The following is a 21,968-nucleotide window of genomic DNA, read 5'->3' on the forward strand; positions in this document are numbered from 1 at the left end:
TTTTAATTTTGGCGATGAAACCTCATTTCTGGTTACCTTGATAGTTTTAACGTTGTTTCAGCTTCCTTATTTTTTTTTTTTTTTTTTTTTTTTTTTTATGAAAATAGATTGATGTGTACATGGACAAATTTAAGGCAGTGCGCAATGCCTAGTTTGTGCAATTCTAGGATTTTTTTTTAAGTGAAATTACATCGATGAGTACATGGACACAGAGTTTGTGCAATTCTTTGACTTTTTATTTTGGTTTTGTGTAGCGGCCATCTTGAAATTTTGCCTTCCTGGCGCCAATCTTGGCGTAAAAAAAGAATCGCCAATAAACAAGGGACACCCAATTGTAAACTTTTACCCTAGTAAATACACAAAAATTTCATGGTCGTTGTCATGAAAGTTTTTAACTAAATAATTTGCGTATATAACGTCATAAGTTAATATCACCATTGTAAAATAAAACAATATATTAAAGAACGGAAGAGAAAAAGCATTTTCTTTTATACAAAACAATTAAAAAATCGCGCAATTTTAAATCAAGATATAAAGAAATTTATAGTTGGAAGTTCCTTACGGAATTAAATATAAATTCATACCGCTTAAGGCCATGTGCAGCAGAACTATGCCCACACAGATCTCAAACACCAAGTGATGCATACGATCTTGCGACATTATAACTCCATCTAAAAAAAATTTTCGAGAGTTTAAATATTTTAGAAATATGTATTTAATATTGCACTGTAGTGAAATATCAAGCATATATTTTTATAGTGAACTTTTTATATTTATAACCCATGGTAAGAAAGAAACTGAATTTTATTGTTACGAAATGTACAAACGCGGTAAGATGGCTTCCCCGCAAAGCAGTTTTCGGGTTGCCATAAAATGGCAAAGGAAGGCATGGTTGCCACATTTGGCGAGAAATCGTTCATTTGGCGGTCCTTAGCAAGAAAATCTTATGGCAACCCTAAAACTGCTTTGCGGGGAAGCCATCTTACCGCGCCTGTTCATTTCGTAACAATATTTTTACCCTGAACAGTAACAGGATTGAATAATCGCATGGAATATTTGGGCAAACTTTAATAACGAATGAAACTCGCACACTTATTTTTCATCAGTCATAGCTTTATTTTGCAAGTAAGAATAAATAACAAATTTTCTCTAAAAAAATCTTGAATTCTTGAGTTACACCTTAGTCAAAATGTACGAAGTTGTATTCTTCGAATGCAACTAAAATTGATGTTACATTAAAATGCGATAAATAAGCTTGGATAAGATACAGAACAGGGAATGCTACTTAATTACAAAAACTATAATTAGTTTATAAAGAAGTTGCAAGAAATTTAACATGAAAAAGAAAAGGCAAATAACATGAATATAATAAAATACTGAAATAAAATTTTAATTAAAACAAAACAAATAAATAACAAAAGTTGACAATTCTTTGATATTTGTTGTGGAGACTCAAGGAAATCGGAAACATAACTGGATGACCTGCGGTAAGGGAAGCGTAAAAGAACAATAAGCTTAAGTATAAAACAGAAGTTTAATTTTTAATGAAAACTTAGCATTAAAGCTATATATATAAAAGCGCTCATCAAGATCTAACCTCTGCCGATTTGACGCGAGAGCAAGATATGTATTTTACGCCTTGAAATCAATTATAAATCATAAATACACAGGTAAAATGAGTAAACACAGGGTTGCCAATGAAGTGCGGAATTTTAAAGCACCCAAATTTTTCGTCAAATTTACGTCAGTTTTCAAATTACGTTTCCAATATTAAATATACTGTTTATTAGCACGAGAATCGCAATTAAGTGGCAGTAGAGCTGAACTTTGGTCATGTTTGCCGTATTCAGTGTAAGAAATCAAGTTAACCTGAATACTTAACGTATAAAAAAGACTACATTCGCAAATGGATGTATCGTTTATCTGGCGGATAACGAGTTACTGTAACAGTAACACGTTTTAATTTGATAAGGAGAAACGGCATCTTATATCCTAGCAGCTTATATCTTATATCTTAGCACCATTAATTTTACGCCTGATAGAGTTTCTAATTTAGATTCATACTCTTAATCTGATAGGGCAATACGAGTACAGAACAGATTTTTAAAATAAATAAAAGCAGGCTAATTAAAATAAAGCTTACGATATAAAAAAGGTGTGAACGATTTTTGGGAAACATAAATTAGGACGAGACTGAAGCTGAACCTAAACGACTTATCGTTATGTCCGATTATCAGAAAAAGAAAGTAAGAAGGGTGTAAAATAATCTCTTATCAAAACTCAGTAAATTAACATAAAACACTTCTTGTGCTTACAGAGCCAGCCATCATTAATTGCGTAACTCTAAAAGTAATGTCGTAAGTTAGCAAAATGCTACGCAGCATAAATAACGAGCGTGAGTTGTATCAAATTTAATACCGGGGTGACAAATTTGATGGGAATAACGCAATGCCGCAGACGAACAGCTATCGAAGAAATTCAACTAGTAATGTGTCAATCAGTCTGAGAAACACGCTGCGATTAAACCTGATGAAGTTGGCACCCTGATTATCAACAAATATGCTTTGTGGAAAGTTTAAAAAATGTTCTCCCACAATTTCTTTAAAAAAATTTTGGAACCACAGTACTTCCTTGGCTGCGTGGCACATTGAGAGGTACTCAGCTTCAACTGTTGACAATGCAGTCGTCTGTTGTTTCTGATTACTCCATGAGACAGCTCCACCTGCTCGTAGCACCACATAGCCACTAAATGATCGTCTGTCAATCTTATCACCAGCCCAATCAGAATCACAAAACACTTCCAAATTCTTTCCTGTCTTTTGGTAAGTCAGCTTTAATTCCTTGGTCTGTTTTAGGTAACGAAGGATATGTTGTACACCATCTCAATATTCCTTGCTTGGGCAATTATTGAATTGGCTCATGTAAGTAGTAGCAAAAGCTAAATCTGGCCTTGTTCCTCCTGCTAGGTACAAGAGCCCTCCAAAAGCCTGCCTATATTTTAATGCTCCTTCAGCATTCAACATGTTATCCTTAGTGGCTGTTGTATATTTCATACCTGGATCTAATGGTGTTGATGCTCCTTTAGCATCTTGCATATTAGTTGTTTCCAAGAGTTCACTAGCATAGACACTTTGGTCAAGAGTCACACAGCTATCTTCCCTTCTGCTTATCCTAATTAAAAGAAGGTGATGTATTTCTCCCAAGTCCTTGATTTTAAATGTAGCTGCAATATTATCCTTAAATTCCTGAATGATGAATTCTTTGCTGGACATCACAAGAAGATCATCCACATACACACCTACAATTAACTCCTTTTCTTTATTGAAGTAAACACAAGGATCTGCTCTGGGCTCTGGATCTTGTTAGGCTCGTTGATTTCAGAAATTTATCGAGGCACATATTCCATTCTCTCCCAGACTGATGAAGTCCATAAAGGCTTCTCTTTAGCAAGCAAACTTCTCTGTGTGTTTTCTCATGCAGACTCACGCGTGGCTGTTCCATGAAAATTGTCTCACTCAGTCTTCCATTTAAATAGCCTGCAGTAATATTAAGTTGATGAACCTGCCAGTCTTGCTCAACTGAGAATGCTAATAAAGTTCTAATTGATTTTGTTTTTATTACAGGAGAAAACATCTCTTTGTAGTCAATTCCTTCGACTTGGGTGTAGCCACGAGCAACTAAACGAGCTTTATATCTTTCCACTTGTCCATCTTTGTTAAGTTTTCTCTTGAAGACCCACTTACATTTCACAACTTTCCTTTCCTCTGGCGTAGGCCCTATGTCCCAAGTTTCATTTCGTTTTAAATTTTCCAACTCTTCTTCCATGGCTAACTTCCATTTTTCTGCATCTGGACTAGTTAATCTCCTTTTCTGGTATATCCTCCACCTCCTTCTTTTCCTGTTGAGGGCCTTCGTCTATTACTTTATTTTCAACTTCAACATCTTGAGATGAATTTCTTCCAGAAACTTGTTGTGGGTGCAATGTTATAATGTTTCCAGTCATGGAAGGTTTCTCTTCAAATATGACATCTCGGGAACAGATTACTGTACTGGTTTCTTTGATGTAAATGCGTAACCTTTCATCTCCATCACACCCAAGGAGATAGCCTTTAGTTTCCCTTTTGTCCATCTTTCTCCTCTTCTGAACTGGGATATGAGTATAGCAAGTCAATCCAATGATGCGCATGTGTTTTATTCTGGGTTTCTTTCCCATCCATAATTCATAAGGGCTTGAATTAGGAACTGAAGACTTGCCTGTCCTATTCAATATATAAATTGAAGTACTGACGAACTCTGCCCATAGGAAAGCTGGAAAGTCCACTTCCTCATTCGAGTATTTGAGAGTTCTGGCCATTTCTGGGACTGTTCTGTTCTCTCGTTCAGCACTGCCATTTTGTTCTGGTGTATATGGAGCTGTGAGCCTCTGGGAGATTCCATGCTTGTTCAAGATCTTGCGAACGGCTTGGTTGTCAAATTCTCCACCATTGTCACTGAGCATTTCTTTAACCGTATGCCCTAAGTTCTTAGCGTGATCTTTGAAATTTTCAAGCACATCTTTTACTTCTGATTTGTGCTTTAAGAAAAAACAGTATCGAAATTTGGTGTAGGCATCTTTGAAGATTGCAAAGTAAGGTATTTCCTAAATGACTGATCAAATGGCCCACAAATATCTGTCGAGAACAATTCTCCAGCTTTTGTAACCGCTTTCCTGGTTCCAAACTTTAAACGGTGGGATTTTCCGTATACACAAGCTTCACATAATTTCATATTAGATTTAATCTTAATATTCAACTCTTTCTCTACAATGGCCTTTACATGCTTTTTATCTTGGTGACCCCATCGTTCATGATAAAGTTGGAGAGTTGATTCATTATTCTCAGTCATGTTGATGTCAGTGTGAGTTTCAGGAACTAAGGTCTTCATCACGGCTTTGAAGAGACCCCACCAGCATTTCTTGTTCCATGCAGAACTATTTCACCATCTATTTTTAAATAGCAGTCCTTAAATGTTGATTCAAACACACTGTTTTGATTTCTATCTTGAGATGCTAACACAGAAAATAGATTTTTACTTATTTCTGGAACATAACAGACATTTTCAAGATTTTTGATTTGATTCATCCCATTTACAATGGTCATTATCTTGATGGTGCCTTTTCCAATTGCTGGTAATGACTTTCCATTTGCCACAGTGATGCTATGAGGAAGCTTAAATCTTTTGAAGTCTATAAAGTAGTGACTGTTGTTGACGACATGCTTCGAGGCCCCATTATCAATAAACCAATCATCAGAATTCGTTTCTGCAGAAAATATTGTGTCATCTACAGCTAGAAGTGTCATATTTGCAGCAACACTGTTTTTACTTCCCTTGTTTGGCCCTATATGTGGACTGGGTTTCGGCGGTTTTCCATCAGCTATCCATTTCTTGCATGTTCTGACCCAGTGTCCTCTCTGGTGGCAATAATTACACTTGCCATTGTTTTTCTTGTTAATAGATGATTTCCGCTTAAATTCCGGATTTGCTATCAATGCTTCCTGATCTAAAGTTTCTAAAAAATATGGATCTTTCCTTAATTCTCTTTCATGGGTGCACAATTGTGTGGTTAATTCATCTAAAGTTCTCTTTTCATCACTAAGAAGTAACCAACTCGATTTGAATGTACGATAACTGGGAGAAAAAGTATCCAATATTTTACAAATCAACAGCATTTCTGGCAGTCTGTTTTCTTCCTTATTTTCAAGCCCACTGTTCAGTTCATTCCATAGATTTTTCAATTTTGACAAATGAGCTGCCATATCATCATTTGACCAACTGAATTTGAAGAACTGTAAACATATGTTATAAAGTTGGTTATCGGACGAATCTTCGAATACTTTGTGAAGTTCCAGCCAAATGTCTCTTGCGCTGTCAAATCTCATTACCTTTTGTAAAGTGTCTTCAGTCATGGAGTTCGTAAGAACCATCATAGCGCAATTATTTGCTTTATTAAAAATCTTCATATAATCATCCTAACTCCCTTCATATAATCATATGGTATAACCTTCATATAATCGTTCTTCATATATTCATCCTAAATCAGTATATATAACCTTCATATAATCATCCTTCATATATTCATCCTAAATCTCTTTCGAATCTCTTCGGCGGCCGCATGATCAGGCTTCTCTGGCTTCTTCAGTTTTCCTTTCACGACTTCTAAAACGTTTTCGTGATAATTTAATACGAACTTAATTCTATATTTCTAAATAGGCCAATCACTTTTTTCGTATAACGGCTGAACCAATATCTTTGCAGCTTCCATTTTTGCGTACTAATTTGCCGACTCACGTAAAGCTTAAGAACTGCCGTGTTAGGCTTACGAACTGCCGGTAATGTTTATCTCCACTTCGCTCATAAATTTCCCCGCACAGTTATATCATGCTGGTACCCATAACCTGATGAAGTCTAACGTTAGGAATGGAGACAAATAAATAAGCAGAGATTCATCTAAATTAACATATATTGAAACACAAAATGGCACAAGTACAGTAAATTCTACATGGTAAAGTAAAACAGTAACAACAACAAAAAAAACGTTGCCAAGAGAAAAATATAAAAAGCGTGTTGCCACACATGTTGTAAAATACAAATGGGAAATATAATCACAAATAAAAGTTATTTGCAACAAAACCTTCCTTTAAATATTATCTCTTTCTACCTGGTTTGAATACAAGCTAACTAAAATTTGTATACTGGCAGGAAAACGGAAAGCGAGAACGACAGTAAAGGTATTGAACGTAAAATGACTGATTTTAAATATAAATAAATCTTTGAAACTTCTTGACATGAACTTTCGCTAAAAAATGCACTTCCGTTGTTTCAGTGGACTTAGAGCTCCAACTCCAACCCCCCCACCCCACCCCCGCGATAGCCCTCAGAGCATCATTGCTAATTTCTCGGAGAAAACTGAGTTTCCATGTTTAAATGGTTACTTTAAATTTTGAAATAATTATTATAATAAATTTAATGCAGTTAGACAACAGCAGTTCCATATAAATGAACATAAAAAAGGGTACAGAAAAAATCAATGAATTGGGTACGTCTTTAGAAAGTGTTTGTTCAATTCAACGATAGATGGCGTACAAATTTCAGAAAGCAGCTTTCGTTCGAATGTAGAGATAAGTTCATTTTCCTTTCCCTTTCCTTAGAGCCAAACTTGAGCGTTAAGTATTTCTGCGTAGCCTTTGGCTTACTTACTTAGATTTAATTCAAATTTGAATTCTTTACTTTTTCATTACTTTCAACTATTTGATATCTTAATAAAAGAGTCTTTTACATCCTTCCAATGAGCCTATTAATTGTAATCTCTTTCCTATCTGCTTTTTGCTTTAGTGTTTGTATTGTGTATAAAAATTTAAAAAAAAAAGGATAAATTATAAAAGTACAAAAAAATTACAAAATCCTAAAAACTTATTAAAATATTAACGATGTTTAAGTTTCGTATTTCTCGCTATCCCTAACCTTTCTTGACCCTGTGGCTCCCTCTATTGAGCATCAAGTTAAAGACTTATGCATTTTTCCTATTTCTGCTCACTTTTTATTAATTAGGCTTAAGTTTCTGCTTGATTAACTAGACATAGCGATAAGTCGGTTATATCTATTCAAGTGTCTAGACTTATTGTATGCTACAAAAAGACTGAGACTCTACAAGCTTTTTGGTATATCTAAGGGAAGAAAAAAACTTTTCAGAGTTATTGTTCAAATGTGTCTGCACTAAAAACTTATTTGTGCATGCCAATCTAAAATTGATTTACTCAGTCTGTAGCTTGAACTAAACGAAGTCTTTCAATTCTAAAAGTAATAAAAAGTTATTTACGATCTTCAACATATGAAAGCCGATTAAAACCGCTTGCCTGATTATCCCGAGTTATCTCGGGTTCGTATATATTGCAGTTAATTATTATCCCGAGTACGATTTCTTTTATCACGGTTTTACTGGGTATGGAGGAAATGAAAGGAAATATATAGCTTTGACTGGCAGTTTGCCAAATTTTGTTGATTGCGCGGTTCTTTTGGAGGGACTGGTCGCATGTTTCCCTATTGTATACTATACGTTGGCTTGTGGATTAGTAATGTATATCAGTATATCTTTTTGGGGTCCATCTCCGACGCTTCTCTGGTTTTAACCACGTGAATTTTTCGAAGTACGTCCCTTGCCTCGTGCGTTATCGCTATGCCTAACGAACATCGTTCGGTCCTTGTGGACCAGTCGTATGCTGTATTAAAGAATTTTGGTCATGTTTTGGATGATCCTGCAATATACGAAGCTCTTAACAAAGTGGATGTTCTGCAAGAACAATTACGAAACGGCAGGCCGTCTAAGTCAGCGCTAAGGAAAGCGGAGAAGATTTTCCTTGCCCTTATGGAGAAGGAAACCTTTCGTTGGATCAATTCTGTGATAAAGATTTCATGAAAGAATTTCCGAAAAAGCATCCGATTGTGATTGAATTTCACCGAAGGCAAGCTGAAAGGAAGAGAAAGCAGTTTCTCATATCAGATAAAACTACAGATGATGAATGGCAAACGCCTACGAAGACTGCTAAAATTTTCGCTCCTCCTGTTAAGGAACCGTTGAAAACCCCTACGAAGAAGACTCCCGCTGCTCCTGAGATTTCCAAAGTAGTAACGTCGAATTGTTTTGAAGCTCTCGTTACAGTTCCTGATCCAGTGGCTATGGACTGTGCTGATAATTCCGTGAAAGCTGATAAAGATCTTATGTTTGTTTCTAACGCTAAGACTGATCATAAAAGTGAACGACTTTCACCGATTTTCTGCCCAAGACCGGATGTGAAATGGAGCGAATTGAGAGGACAATTTAACAAATTTCATGTCAAGGATTACGTTGGTGTTTTGACTAACGATAAAATCACTCTGATTTTTAATACAGCCGATCAAATAGATAGAGCACTAGCTGTGCTAATGAAAGATGAAGTGCAATTTAGCACCTTTCGCCCCAAGAAAGATACACCGTTGAAAGTGGTTATTCGTGGATTGTCTGACGACTCGTCTGTGGAAGAAATCAAGGTTGAGTTGGTTAAAGATGGATTCCCTGTATTAAACGTAACGCAGTTTACCAAGAAAATTGATGGTAAAGAAATAAAGTTACCAGTTTTCTTTGCATCATTCAAGAGGAACGAAGTGAGTAGAAACATCTACAGAAAGAAAACTGCTGGACCTTAGAGTCAAGTTTAGAAGATACAGATGCAATCTAAGCAATATGATTTGCTTCAGATGTCGATATGGACACGGTCAGATGTTTTGTATCAATCAATCAATCAGACAAATTATTGCTGGGATAGCGCGCGAAGCGCGCTGTTTCCAGCTCATGAAGAGTTGCGTATAAGCACATGACTTTAAAAATTCTGAAGTTGTAGCTAAACTATTGAAAAGATGAAAAAGAAGGCCTAAAACATGGCAGGCGTAGAGGGAGGTGTCAGTCATGAGAAGTAGGCGTGTCTACGAACCAGAGCAGGAACGCAGAGTCCGGAGGGCGGTGCTATTCCCTGAAACCCGAGCAAACTCGAAATTAAGCAAAGTTAATATCAAATTCATCATGCAAAAGAATAATAGAAAAGTTACAAGTCTATTTTTATCATCTGTTCAACCATTCCTAGGGCAAGTAATACTTTGTCCTGCGGCGAATCAATTTTCTTACATTTTTCAACAAATTCTAGGAATTTGATTGCAATCTTCTGAAGGTTTTTAACCATCGCAAAATGCACTTTAGCTGGAGTACTAGCATCTGAGTGGGAGTTTGATGGCATACTTTTATCTTTCTGTAATGGTATTCCAGTCAACGGAGACATATTCATAGACTGCGACTTCCGCGCTGAAATCCTTTTCCTCCTGTCAGAGACAACACGAATTTTTGGTTTAAATTCGCATAACTTCGAAGTAGCAATATTATCCTTTTTACAGTTCGCGCAAGGAAGTTTCAGTTCTTTGGCTAATTTGCATGTGTAGGTCAGGTGTCCCTGCCCACACTTGAGACATCTTGGCGAATTGTTACAAAACATCTGACCGTGTCCATATCGTTGACATCTGAAGCAAGTCATGTTGATTAGATTGCATCTGTATCTTCTAAACTTGACTCTAAGGTCCAGCAGAATTTTCTTTCTGTAGATGTTTCTACTCACTTCGTTCCTTTTGAATGATGCAAAGAAAACTGGTAACTTTATTTCTTTACCATCAATTTTCTTGGTAAACTGCGTTACGTTTAATACAGGGAATCCATCTTTAACCAACTCAACCTTGATTTCTTCCACAGACGAGTCGTCAGACAATCCACGAATAACCACTTTCAACGGTGTATCTTTCTTGGGGCGAAAGGTGCTTAATTGCACTTAATCTTTCATTAGCACAGCTAGTGCTCTATCTCTTTGATCGGCTGTATTAACCAACGTAATCCTTGACATGAAATTTGTTAAATTGTCCTCTCAATTCGCTCCATTTCACATCCGGTCTTGGGCAGAAAATCGGTGGAAGTCGTTCACTTTTATGATAAGTCTTAGCGTTAGAAACAAACATAAGATCTTTATCAGCTTTCTCAGAATTATCAGCACAATCCATAGCAACTGGATCAGGAACTGTAGCGAGAGCTTCAAAACAATTCGACGTTGCTACTTTGGAAATCTCAGTAGCAGCGGAAGTCTTCTTCGTAGGGGTTTTCAACGGTTCCTTAACAGGAGGTGCGAAAATCTTAGCAGTCTTCGTAGGCTTTTGCCATTCATCATCTGTAGTTTTATCTGATATGAGAAACTGCTTTCTCTTCCTTTCAGCTTGCCGTCGGTGAAATTTAATCACAATCGGATGCTTTTTGGGAAATTCTTTCATGAAATCTTTATCACAGAATTGATCCAATGAAAGGCTTTCCTTCTCCATAAGGGCAAGGAAAATCTTCTCCGCTTTCCTTAGCAGGCCTGCCGTTCCGTAATTGTTCTTGCAGAACATCCACTTTGTTAAGAGCTTCGTATATCTCTTTATTTGCAGGATCATCCAAAGCATGACCAAAATTCTTTAATAATACAGCATACGACTGGTCCACGAGGACCGAACGATGTTCGTTAGGCATAGCGATAATGCATGAGGCAAGGGACGTACTTCGAAAAATTCACGTGGTTAAAACCAGAGAAGCGTCGGATATAGACAATCTTCACGTATGAAAACCACACCTCGAATGAGATATGATATACTGTAGATGTTTTGTAACAATTCGCCGAGATGTCTCAAGTGTGGGCGGGGACACCTGACCTACACATGCAAGTTAGCCAAAGAACTGAAACCTACTTGCGCGAACTGTAAAAAGGATAATATTGCTACTTCGAAGTTATGCGAATTTAAACCAAAAATTCGTGTTGTCTCTGACAGGATGAAAAGGATTTCAGCGCGGAAATCGCAGTCTATGAATATGTCTCCGTTGACTGAAATACCATTACAGAAAGAAAATAGTATGCCATCAGACTCCCACTCAGATGCTAGTACTCCAGCTAAAGTGGATTTTGCGATGGATAAAAACCTTCAGAAGATTGCAGTCAAATTCCTAGAATTTGTTGAAAAATGTAAGAAAATTGATTCGCCGCAGGACAAAGTATTACTTGCCCTAGGAATGGTTGAACAGATGATAAAAATGGACTTGTAAATTTTCTCTTATTCTTTTGCATGAGGAATTTGATGTTAACTTTGCTTAATTTCGAGTTTGCTCGGGTTTCAGGGGATAGCACCGCCCTCCAGACTCTGCGTTCCTGCTCTGGTTAGTAGACACGCCTACTTCTCATGATTCAGATCGATGATTCTTTTTTTAGTGAAGTAAACTGCTTCGGATTTTTCCACATTCGTTTTAATTTTCCATTTTATCATCCAGGACTCTAATGCATGGATGTGTTCTTGTAGTGTATGTACGACTGTGGCCATGGACGCATCTTGGTATAGGATCGCAGCATCGTCTGCATAAAGTGCGAGTGTAGTGTTGGGGTGGTGTGGGATGTCGTTCGTATAAATTGAAAATAATGTGGGCGAAAGTAAACTTCCTTGAGGTGTTCCTTGAGGTCCTGAATAACCCCCTAATTGCCCGAAACTCTGTTTTATCTATTCATAACAAACTTCATGTATTCAGATCCATGCTGCGACCAATTGTTACTTACGCCTGTCCCGTCTGGGGTTATGTTTGTAAAACGCATATGCAAAAAATCCAACAATGCCAGAATATTACTTTAAGAAGAATTACTAAAAGTCCCTGGTATTTCAGAAACGAAGCCATCCACAACGAACTGAATATCGATAGCATAAGTATTTGTATTGCTAAAATTGCAAAAAAAATGTTCAACAATATAGAAAAAGTTAACAATAGCTCCATTCCCAGGCTGACCTACGACTATACGATCGAGGAAAACAAAAAGAGACCAGGAGCTGTTCTCCGGCTTTTATTGTAGTTTGTTATCCAAATTTTAATTTAACTTCGCACACTATATTTCATAAAATCTCAATTATATTGTAATACTTCTTCTATGAATTTTTAGGACACGCATAATTTTAGGTCGCCATCTATATGCGCACACACGAATTTCAATTTATATTTTCCCACTATTACGACCGTATACAATAGTTATTTAGGCCACATATTATCTCAGCACATGGTCCTTTCACTTTATTGCATTCTACATAATTTTAGTCTTATATTTTTATTCTAATTATTTTGTATCCTGATATCTTATTCCTAGTTCTGACTTTAAAGCATACCCTCAATAAGTTTCAACTTTAGCTTAGCCCCTCGCCCCAACCAATGCCTGACAAGGATCAAGGATCAAAGAAGTGCAATTTACGGAGTTCATAGGCAATTACGCCTTTACCTCCACATCTTCAAAGGAAATTTAATCGTCCGAAAGAGGGTATTGTCAAATAAGGTAAAAATTTTGATAAGCCGAATGACTTGGAGTAAGTGCCTTCACACTGAGTCAAAAAAAAAAGGCAAAAAACTCAGAAGGTCTTAATTTTGTGCCGAAAAAGGGCCAGAATAATTTAGATAGGGGCAGCCAGAAAAATTTTGACTAGAAAAATAAAAGGTGAAGTTTCCTTGAACCTTGATAATCATTTTCTTTGCATACGTCAGATGAAGGACACGCAGGGGAATTCCGATGCGTGCTCTTCGAGGTGGGGGGGAGGGGGGAACCTGTTTACAGGTCGAAAAAGTGGTTCTGTCAGTGATCAGCTGGGAGGGAGAAGTTTCATTTTTTGACCGCTATTCATTGCGGTTTTTAAAAGCCAAAAAGGACGCTGTTAAGCGCCTAAGAAAGTTCCTTCTTAAAGGAAGAGAGAACTTAAAGTTAAAAGAATCTTTTTCAGTTTTTAAGAGATCTTTTCCAGTTTTATTGTAGTTGAAAGATTAGAGTGTGTTAAATCAGTCCTATTTGACTGTGGTGTTTCTTGTTAAAGAAACGTTAAGGAGGTTCCTCGAGTTAATGCCGTGTGCATTAAAGAACTTTAGAGGCGGGGGGGGGTTAAGGAACGAGAGGTAGTTATTCACGTGGTTATCAGTATGCTCATATCTAGCCCGTTTAAATGGCAGAGCCGAATATTCCCTATTAAGTACCGCTCTGGGTCTTTTTCGGGAAGAAGCAACTGCAGGATCGTATACGGGTAGCATATGAAGCACCGGATTTGCGACACGTTGAATATTTTTGAAAAATTTTTCCGAAAGTCGCTGTATATAGCGATTAATGGGCATAATTTTGAGGTCGTTATGAATCTCTTCGTTCCGTACAAACCACGGAGCTTTTAGAATTTGCCGAAGCATTTTAGATTGAAAAATTTGGACATGTTTTCTGTTAGTCAGTGCGCATGGGCCCCATACGGGACACGCATACGTAAGAACCGGCCTAATCATTGATTTGTAGAGCAAGATTTTGTTATCAGTTGACAGGTCGCTATGACTAGCTAAGAGGGGGCGTAGGGCGGTTTTGACAGCTGTCGCACCCGCTATGATTTTGCGGATGTGAGGCTGCCAAGTTAATTTTGAGTCTAGTAAAACACCTAGATATTTGTAAGAAGAGACCCAGGAAATGGGTTCACCGAAGAGCATTAAGTTGGGTAAATTTGGGATATTTCTTCGGATGAACATGGTGGCAGCACATTTTGCGACATTAATTTTGATTTTATACAGACCGAGCCAGAGTTCTAAGGTCGAAAGGTAACTCTGCAATTGTGAGATTACCTGGAGGGTGTTGGAGTGTTGAGAAATGATGGCTGTATCGTCTGCGTATAATGCAAGATCGATATTTGGGGCCTTAGGAATATCATTTACATAAAGGTTAAAGATTGCGGGGGCGAGGAGACTTCCTTGAGCCACCCCAGCATAGATTGGGCGGGGAGAGGAGAATTCGTGGTTAACTCGCACGCGGAAACTGCGTCCGGTCAAGTACGAGTTAATAATTTTAATGAGATGAGCCGAAAAACCAAGCCGCATGAGCTTGTAAATAATCCCGTCATGCCAAGTCCTGTCAAAGGCTTTGGCAACGTCTAGATAGACAATTCCAGTTCTCTCTCGCTTACGAAAGCCTTCATGAATGAATTCCACTACACGGAGTAACTGGTGTACCGTGGAGTGTTTAGGTCGGAAGCCGAATTGTTCCGGGATTAGTAAATTTTGATCCCGACAGAATTCATTCAGGCGATTAAGTAAGACAAATTCGTAGATCTTAGAGAGAGAGGATAACAGACTGATGGGTCTGTAATTGACGGGCAGGTTTAAATTTTGTCCCGGTTTTGGAATGGGGATGACTGCTGCAGTTTTCCAGCAGTCGGGGAAATAGCTTCTCCTGAGCATTAAATTTATGAGTACCGTGATCCATACGATAAACGTAGGGGGGGAAGTTTTTGATCATGCGATTCGAAATAGAATCTATGCCAGGTGCCTTGTCAGGTTTCAGTTTGTCAATGAAAACCATGACTTCAGAAGGGTCCGTCGGCCTGAGTTCAGATGTGATAGGTTGTGTTAAAAAATCTTTAACCCGTGCTTGTATGCGCCCCTGTGTAACCGGGCGGTTACAATAGGAGTCGTGGTTTGTTGTGAATTGGGTTGCAAGGCTGTCTGCTATGACATTTGGCTTTTCTGAGTCAGTGTAGGCCATCTGCGCGCCATCGGTCGTTTGAAGGGGCGGAATGTGTGTTTTATGTTTGCGTAATCGGGCGGCTGCGCGCCAAATCGATTTGTCTTCAGTCGTTAGGGACTCAATGAATGTTTTCCACTCCGCTTGTTTTAATAAGCGGGTTTCGGTCCTTATCTCGTTCTGTATCTTGCGAAATTGGGCACGGATATTGGGATCTCGTGACCTTTGCCAAATTCTTCGCAAGTAATTTCGCTGCTTAATTTTGAATTTAGTCTCAGGTGGGAGCCTAGCACCTGGATGTTTACGTGGTTTTGAAGCCGCAGCTCTCGCTTCTTTCAGTAAAGACTCCAAACTTTTGATATGCCTGTCAAAGTCCGAATTGCTGGAAATTTTGATGGGAGGGAGTGAAGTTTTTTCCAAAATAAATCTAAAGTCGTCCCAATTTGTTGAGACTTGCTCCTCTAATTTTGAGTATCGATTTTGAATATCTAGGGATATCAAAACAGGGTAGTGATCAGAGTCCAATTCCTGAATCACTTTTATCTCATGCCGAAAGAATATGTTATAAAAGGCAGCCAGATCAAGAACTGCAGGGGACCCTCTATGAGGGTAAAAAGTCGGGAGGGTAGGAGCTATGATCTGTACATGGTTACTCTGGCACCATGAATTTAGACTAATACCATACCTGTTCCTGTTTGAACAAAACCATGCGGTATGGCGTGAATTTAGGTCACCAGCAATTATTAGGTGATTTGAAATATTCAAAATTTTATCAAAATCACTGACAGGAAAAGCTGGCCTTCCACGTGCTGTAGACAGTGGAGGTAAATATGCTGAGACTATTGTCAGCGGGGGGGAATTTTGAAGGAAAATTTTGACGATTGTCGCTTCCAAAAAACTTAAATCAGGGGGCGGTATCATGTGGTGCTTTAACGAACGCTTCACATAGATACAAGTGCCGCCACAGGGATTTCTGCCCTGTGACACCCTGTCAGTACAATAAATGTCATAATTCCCAATTTTGGGAGTATTCCCTGGGGTAAGGTGAGTCTCTTGGACTAAAAACACGTCAATATCGTGCTCTACTACAAAATCACGAACTTCGTGAATTTTTGGAGTTAAACCATTGGCGTTCCACGTGCAAATGATCAGTTCTCTGGTGGTATTTGAACTGTTATTCATACAATTGAATTTTAAGCCGTTATTAAAGGTTCGTCACTGAAAAACAGAAGACATGGGTCTAAAAAAGCCGAATTAGGTTGAAAGCTCAACATAGCTTTCATAAATATAAAATGCCCTCATTAAAGCATCTGCTTGCCTGAGTTTAGGCATTGCTTTTTTGAAGGCAAGGAGCAGAATATGCTTGTCTACCGCTGGGTCGCGGGAGAATTCAATTAAGCATTTTAGTGTAGATGAGAAGACATCGTCTGAATCATTGCTACACTCTGCTGTGGCTGACACCGCTGGGGCTGCAGGGGCTTCTGCAACCGGCAGTCTTGGATTCGTGGATTTGAATCCGTGCTCAGTGGTGTTCTTCACCATCTGTGCATAAGATGGTGAACTGACGTTGCTCGGGGGAGCAGGCATGGGACGTCTTGTCTCAGCATTTGCTGGAGGCTTAGAAGAACCCTGAGGGGGGCTGTTTGAGCAGCTGCCCTAGTCCTAGGCGCGGAATTTTTACCGCGAGCCCGTTTGTTGCCTGGGTATCGGGGACAAGATTTGTACGAAGCTGGGTGATCTCCACCGCAGTTGCAGCAAGTGGCTGGTACATCTAATCCTTTGGTACACTCACGTGCCCAATGGGGTCCAGAGCATCTGACACAACGGATTGGAAGGGTGCAGAGTTCCGAAGAATGGAAAAAGCCCTGGCACCGAAAGCACTGAGTAGGGCCCTTGCGGCCGCGGTAACGCTCAATGCTGATCTCTGTGCCCCACATGTCAGTGACGGCAAACAGATGATCGAGGAAGGGGTGAGGGATAACTTCTAAATATACAAGTGGCATTGGATGTCTGGAGCCAGGCTGAGTAAGCCGAAAGATGCGATGCACTTTAAATCCCATCGCCTCAACTTCCTCTTTGATATCCCCGATTTCAGTTTCAACAGGGAGGCCTCTGATGACAATTTTGACTGGCCGGTCCTGCTTTAAGTCGAAAGTTTTGAACTGGATGCCGGCTTGTTTCATCCAGCGGGTAACCTCCCTGAACTCCAGCTCTGTCTGAACAAAAATTTTGAGGTAAGGTCCAGTCAGGATGCTCCGTAAGTTTGGGGCAATTTCTCTCATGAAAGACACTTGCGTCTTCCAGTTTTTGCTGCTTTTGAGATGTATTGCCGGAATCTCAGACTGCGGTGGGGGGGGGTACGTTCCGTGCCTGCTCGGGATTAACTCCCTCACTTTTACTTGCAGTAACAATTTCTGCTTCATTAGATTGCTCATTGATTAATGAGTTTTTGATTTTCTCATACTTGTTAGTATTCCTCTCCTTTTTAGGAGTAGCATTTTTTTCCGTGGCTGTCAATTTAGAATTTGGAATAGTACTATTTGTATCTTTAGCGTTCAAAGCCAAATCATCTATTGTGAGATCCACAATAGGCGCCTTCCCTTGCTTTCGAGCCGCGGGGGTGATAAACCCGTCTGAGTCAATTGTCTGTGTCTTTCGCTTCCGCGATGACGTCGACTGGACTGGTTTCCCCCGCACCTCGTGCGTGGGAATAGATGCCTCGTGCTTACAAGGATCTTCTGCGGATTGAGCGGCGGCCATCTTGGCTAAGCGCTCGCTCTCCAATATATTTAAAAATTCCTCTCTGGTTGAGGGAAGATGAAAAATTGGTACATCTAGAGCGTTAGCAATGTCATTAATCTTATGAAAAAGAGACTTACCCGCCCGGTCGAGCTGATCGTATCCATTTGTATCCAACGGAGAAGGAGTCCGCTTCATGAAGCTCTTCTGCCTCTGTATAGCTTCAAACTGCTGTTTCAAGTCGTAAAACTGTATAACGAGGTTCATGCGCTCGTCATCTGGCGACGCCGATTGCACAGAGGGAGCCTGATCCCTTAATTCATTCATTTCCTGGTCAATAACAATATTGTTTTCACCAAAACTCTGAGAATTACCCTGCGTTGGCGGGAGCTCGTTACACGAGCGACCGTCACCCTCGCCGTCCATCCTCGGAATCCAATGCCTGACAAACAAGATTGTGCACTTTCTTTACAGACCAACCATTGGCGCACGTGACCAGTAGCTCCTCCCTTCACCTCCTCGACCATCTCTATGCCACTCCATCGACATATGAGCGCCGGACACCGTAGAAGTAGCATCACCTAGGCCTTACTCGCAACTCCTGCCATGAACGCGACTAACTGCCCGTGCCGTTTATGCGAAAGGCTCATCCATCGACTATCACGCCCACTGCTTATCATGAGGAATTCTCCTCTCCTAAGTAATTTGCCATGATATGCCAACTTTCACGGGATAAACACAGGATACGGCTTTCCAGCCGAGGAGCCTGAAGAAGTGCACAGCACCTGAGCCTTCAATAGTTCAGCTTCAACTTCAGAATTTTTAAAGTCATGTGCTTATACGCAACTCTTCATGAGCTGGAAACAGCTATCCCATGAGCTATTCATTAGCTATCCCAGCAATAATTTGTCTGATTGATTGATTGATAGTAATGTATAAAGAAGGATACATGCGTTGGAAAAAAATAAAATCATGGCAATGATGGAAGATAGCGAAAGCAATGATTTTTCGGATAGTGATTATGAAAAGGTGGGGGGGGGGAAATCAAATCCAACGAGACAGTGTACTCTGTGCTCCCGTGAAAGAGATTCCAGCGGTAAGCCAGTAAGAAAAGAGACCAGATACCAGTGTAGAACATCAGGTATCACTATATGTTGCCCCTTGTTTCAAAAACTAGCATACAAAGATTAATATTTAACTTTTTTTCGTTTGCCCGAGATAACTCGGGATAGTAAACTAATATTAAAAATAAATGCTTTTACACCTTCAAAAAATTAAAAATTCAACTTAAAACCTACATATTTTGATTTGTTTCGTTTTGTCGTATTTAATAATAAAATTTTAAAAATGTGATGATTCTTTGCAAATTTTTTCAAAAAAAAAAATTTGTAAGGGAAGCGGTTAAGAGGTCTTTTTATAATAACAAAAGAATAGCATCGCACTTTCATTGTGCATTGAAAAATTAGTTAAAAGCATTTGGTGATCAAAAAGCAAGAAATGTGAAGATTTAATTGTGTTATGCTGAAAAAAGTATTCTACATTGGATAAAAGGTCGAAAATAGATAGACAAAAATTATTCACATAATTTTAAAATATAGAATTACGAGAGCCCCGAAAAAATTTCTGAAAAGTGATAAAGAAATTTAAGAAATAAATCAAGTTATTTACTTTAACTGAAAGTTAACAGCAATGGATTATAAAATACGGAAAGGATTAGAAAAAATATGCTGTAAAATACGGTAAATTATTCTAGCCCTTTTGTCATAGGTTTTAAAATTCTTCATGTTTAAATTACCACTTGCATCGTAATTTTGAATTTAGTGAAAATATGCTACATATTTCAGATTCCCCCCCCCTGAAAATATTATCATTTTTAATTGGTATTATGCAAATGCCATATTTCCGTTTCTTACCGCGCTTTTATTCCATTTGACTATTGAAAAGTACATAACTTTGAAAGTTATTAATATGCAAAATACATTACATAAGTATATATAATTTTTGTTTTCGAAATAAAATAATTAGGGGGAATAAATTGTACGATACTCTGAACTTGTTATAGAAAATATAATTTTAAATGCAGCCCCGTTCGAAAGCACTCATATCACAACCTTGGTGTGTGGGGGGGGGGAAGCACTATTCTGTCGTACTCAGTTTCGTAAGGAATTGCGACGTTATTATCATAATTTATTAAAAAATAAAGCTTAGCTAAAAACGCAAATAATTTTGACCTTTGGTATCTGCAGCGATTTACTTATTATATCGGCGTTACTTGAATTTATGACGTTATTAGAATATTACCAATGCCAATGATTAAAAATTACGGAGTGCCTATGGTTCAAAACCATGTACCTCCCCATCATAATTAATAAATAGCGAGCAGAAATATTAAAAATGCATAAGTGTTTAACTTGATGCTCAATAGAAGGAGCCACAGGCTCAAGAAGGGTTAAGGATAGCGAGAAAAACAAAACTTAAACATCGTTAGTATTTTTATAAGTTTTTAGGATTTTGTAATTTTTTTGTACTTTTATATTTTATACTTTTTTTTTTTTTTTTTGGTTTTTTAAAATTTTTTATACACAATACAAACACTAAAGCAAAAAGCAGATAGGAAAGAGATTACAATTAATAGACTCATTGGCATATGGCGCGTGTTGGTAGTGCAAATAAAAATATTAAATCGCGGTGAATTAGAATATTATTAGAATCAGACACGGAATATAATGTACAATGTGTCGTTATACTCCGTCGAAGCAGAGCTTAAATTGCGCCGGAGCCCGACTCCAGTACCTCTTAGCTTTTGGGATAAATTCTAATTCTATCAGCAACGCACCGGAGTCCTAAACAAGGGGGGTTCGGCACTTCTTATATGTAACTGAACAACAATTTCAATAGAAATTTGATCTCGAAAATTATATTTTTAGTAAAATAATTATATTAAAAATCGCTTATTAAATTTTAATTTATCTCGTTGCACTTTATTTAATTTTAATCATTCAATTATTTTAATCTTTAATTATTCAATTGTTTTAATAAATAATAATTCATTAATTATGAACTAAATAATAATTATCAATAAAATAATAATTAATAAATATTAATTATTAACAGCAATTAAGTAATTATGAATTGATTTGATAACCATTAACTATTTATATTTTTTAATTATTAATCATTTTAATAGTCATTTTATTTATTTATTTACTCTTGTTCCTCTTGTGATGTATATTTAAATTAACTACAACTGTAACTGTAACTGAAAATAACTTTAACTTAGCATTCCGTTGTTGTGATGCACGTGTTACTGTGCTAGCTGAATGTCATATGAACTGTTTAAAAATGTAATAATAAAAATTTTGAATTCTTGAGTTATACTCATTAGTTGAGTCTTCTTTTAAAGTACAGAAGTAATTAAATTCAACAAACTACACAAGAAGTTACATGGTGTCAGGAGCAAAATGGATTTCAGACCACCTGCTCCGCTAACATTCTCCGTCGGAAATGTTAAAGAAAAGTGGAAAAAATGGAAACAAGAGTTAGAAAACTATTTACTTGCAACGGAAAAAGATGCCAAGCCAGATAAGACTAAAATTGCAATCCTTTTGAATTTACTCGGTACTGAAGAACTCGAAATTTATAACACGTTTCGATTTGAACCACCTGAGAATAAGGAGAAATACGAAGAGGTCTTGAAGTCTTTTGAAGATTATTGTTCACCACGGCAGAATGTCGTATATGAACGTTACAAATTCTTTTCGTGTAGCCAGCAAGAAGGACAAACAATTGAATGTTATGTCACTCAGTTAAAGACTTTAGCGTCAACTTGTGAGTTTGCTGAACAAGAAAATGGATTGATTCGCGACCGTATTGTATTAGGCATTCGGGATAGGAGCCTGACCGAACGTTTGCTCCGAGAATCTAACCTAGGATTAGAAAAAGCTATAGAAATAGTCCGTGCCGCTGAAACAAGCAAAGAGCAACTCCGGAATATGAAAGATGATCCAGCGACTGTGAACAGCGTGAAGAAATATAGAAAACAGCAGCATCAATCAAAACAGTCAGTGCCACCGAAATTATCGTCTCAGC

At 38.0% G+C, this 21,968-nt stretch overlaps 1 protein-coding gene across 1 annotated transcript in view; it reads right to left on the bottom strand.

Annotated features, from left to right (window-relative positions):
* LOC118197684 (uncharacterized) overlaps positions 1 to 18,305 on the bottom strand; it is a 58,243-nt gene extending 39,938 nt beyond the window's left edge. The window contains exons 1-2 of the mRNA XM_085814228.1: positions 18,020 to 18,305; positions 585 to 671 (exon numbers count right to left, since the gene is read on the bottom strand). Of these exons, the coding sequence (XP_085670354.1) occupies positions 585 to 671; positions 18,020 to 18,305 (373 nt within the window). The remainder of the gene's footprint in view (positions 1 to 584; positions 672 to 18,019) is intronic.
* Between the last annotated feature and the right edge of the window lie 3,663 nt (positions 18,306 to 21,968).

Source organism: Stegodyphus dumicola, chromosome 4 (genome assembly GCF_044657685.1).
Source record: "Stegodyphus dumicola isolate Sdum_Otavi_A_Nest chromosome 4, ASM4465768v1".
Taxonomy (NCBI): Eukaryota; Metazoa; Arthropoda; class Arachnida; order Araneae; family Eresidae; genus Stegodyphus; species Stegodyphus dumicola.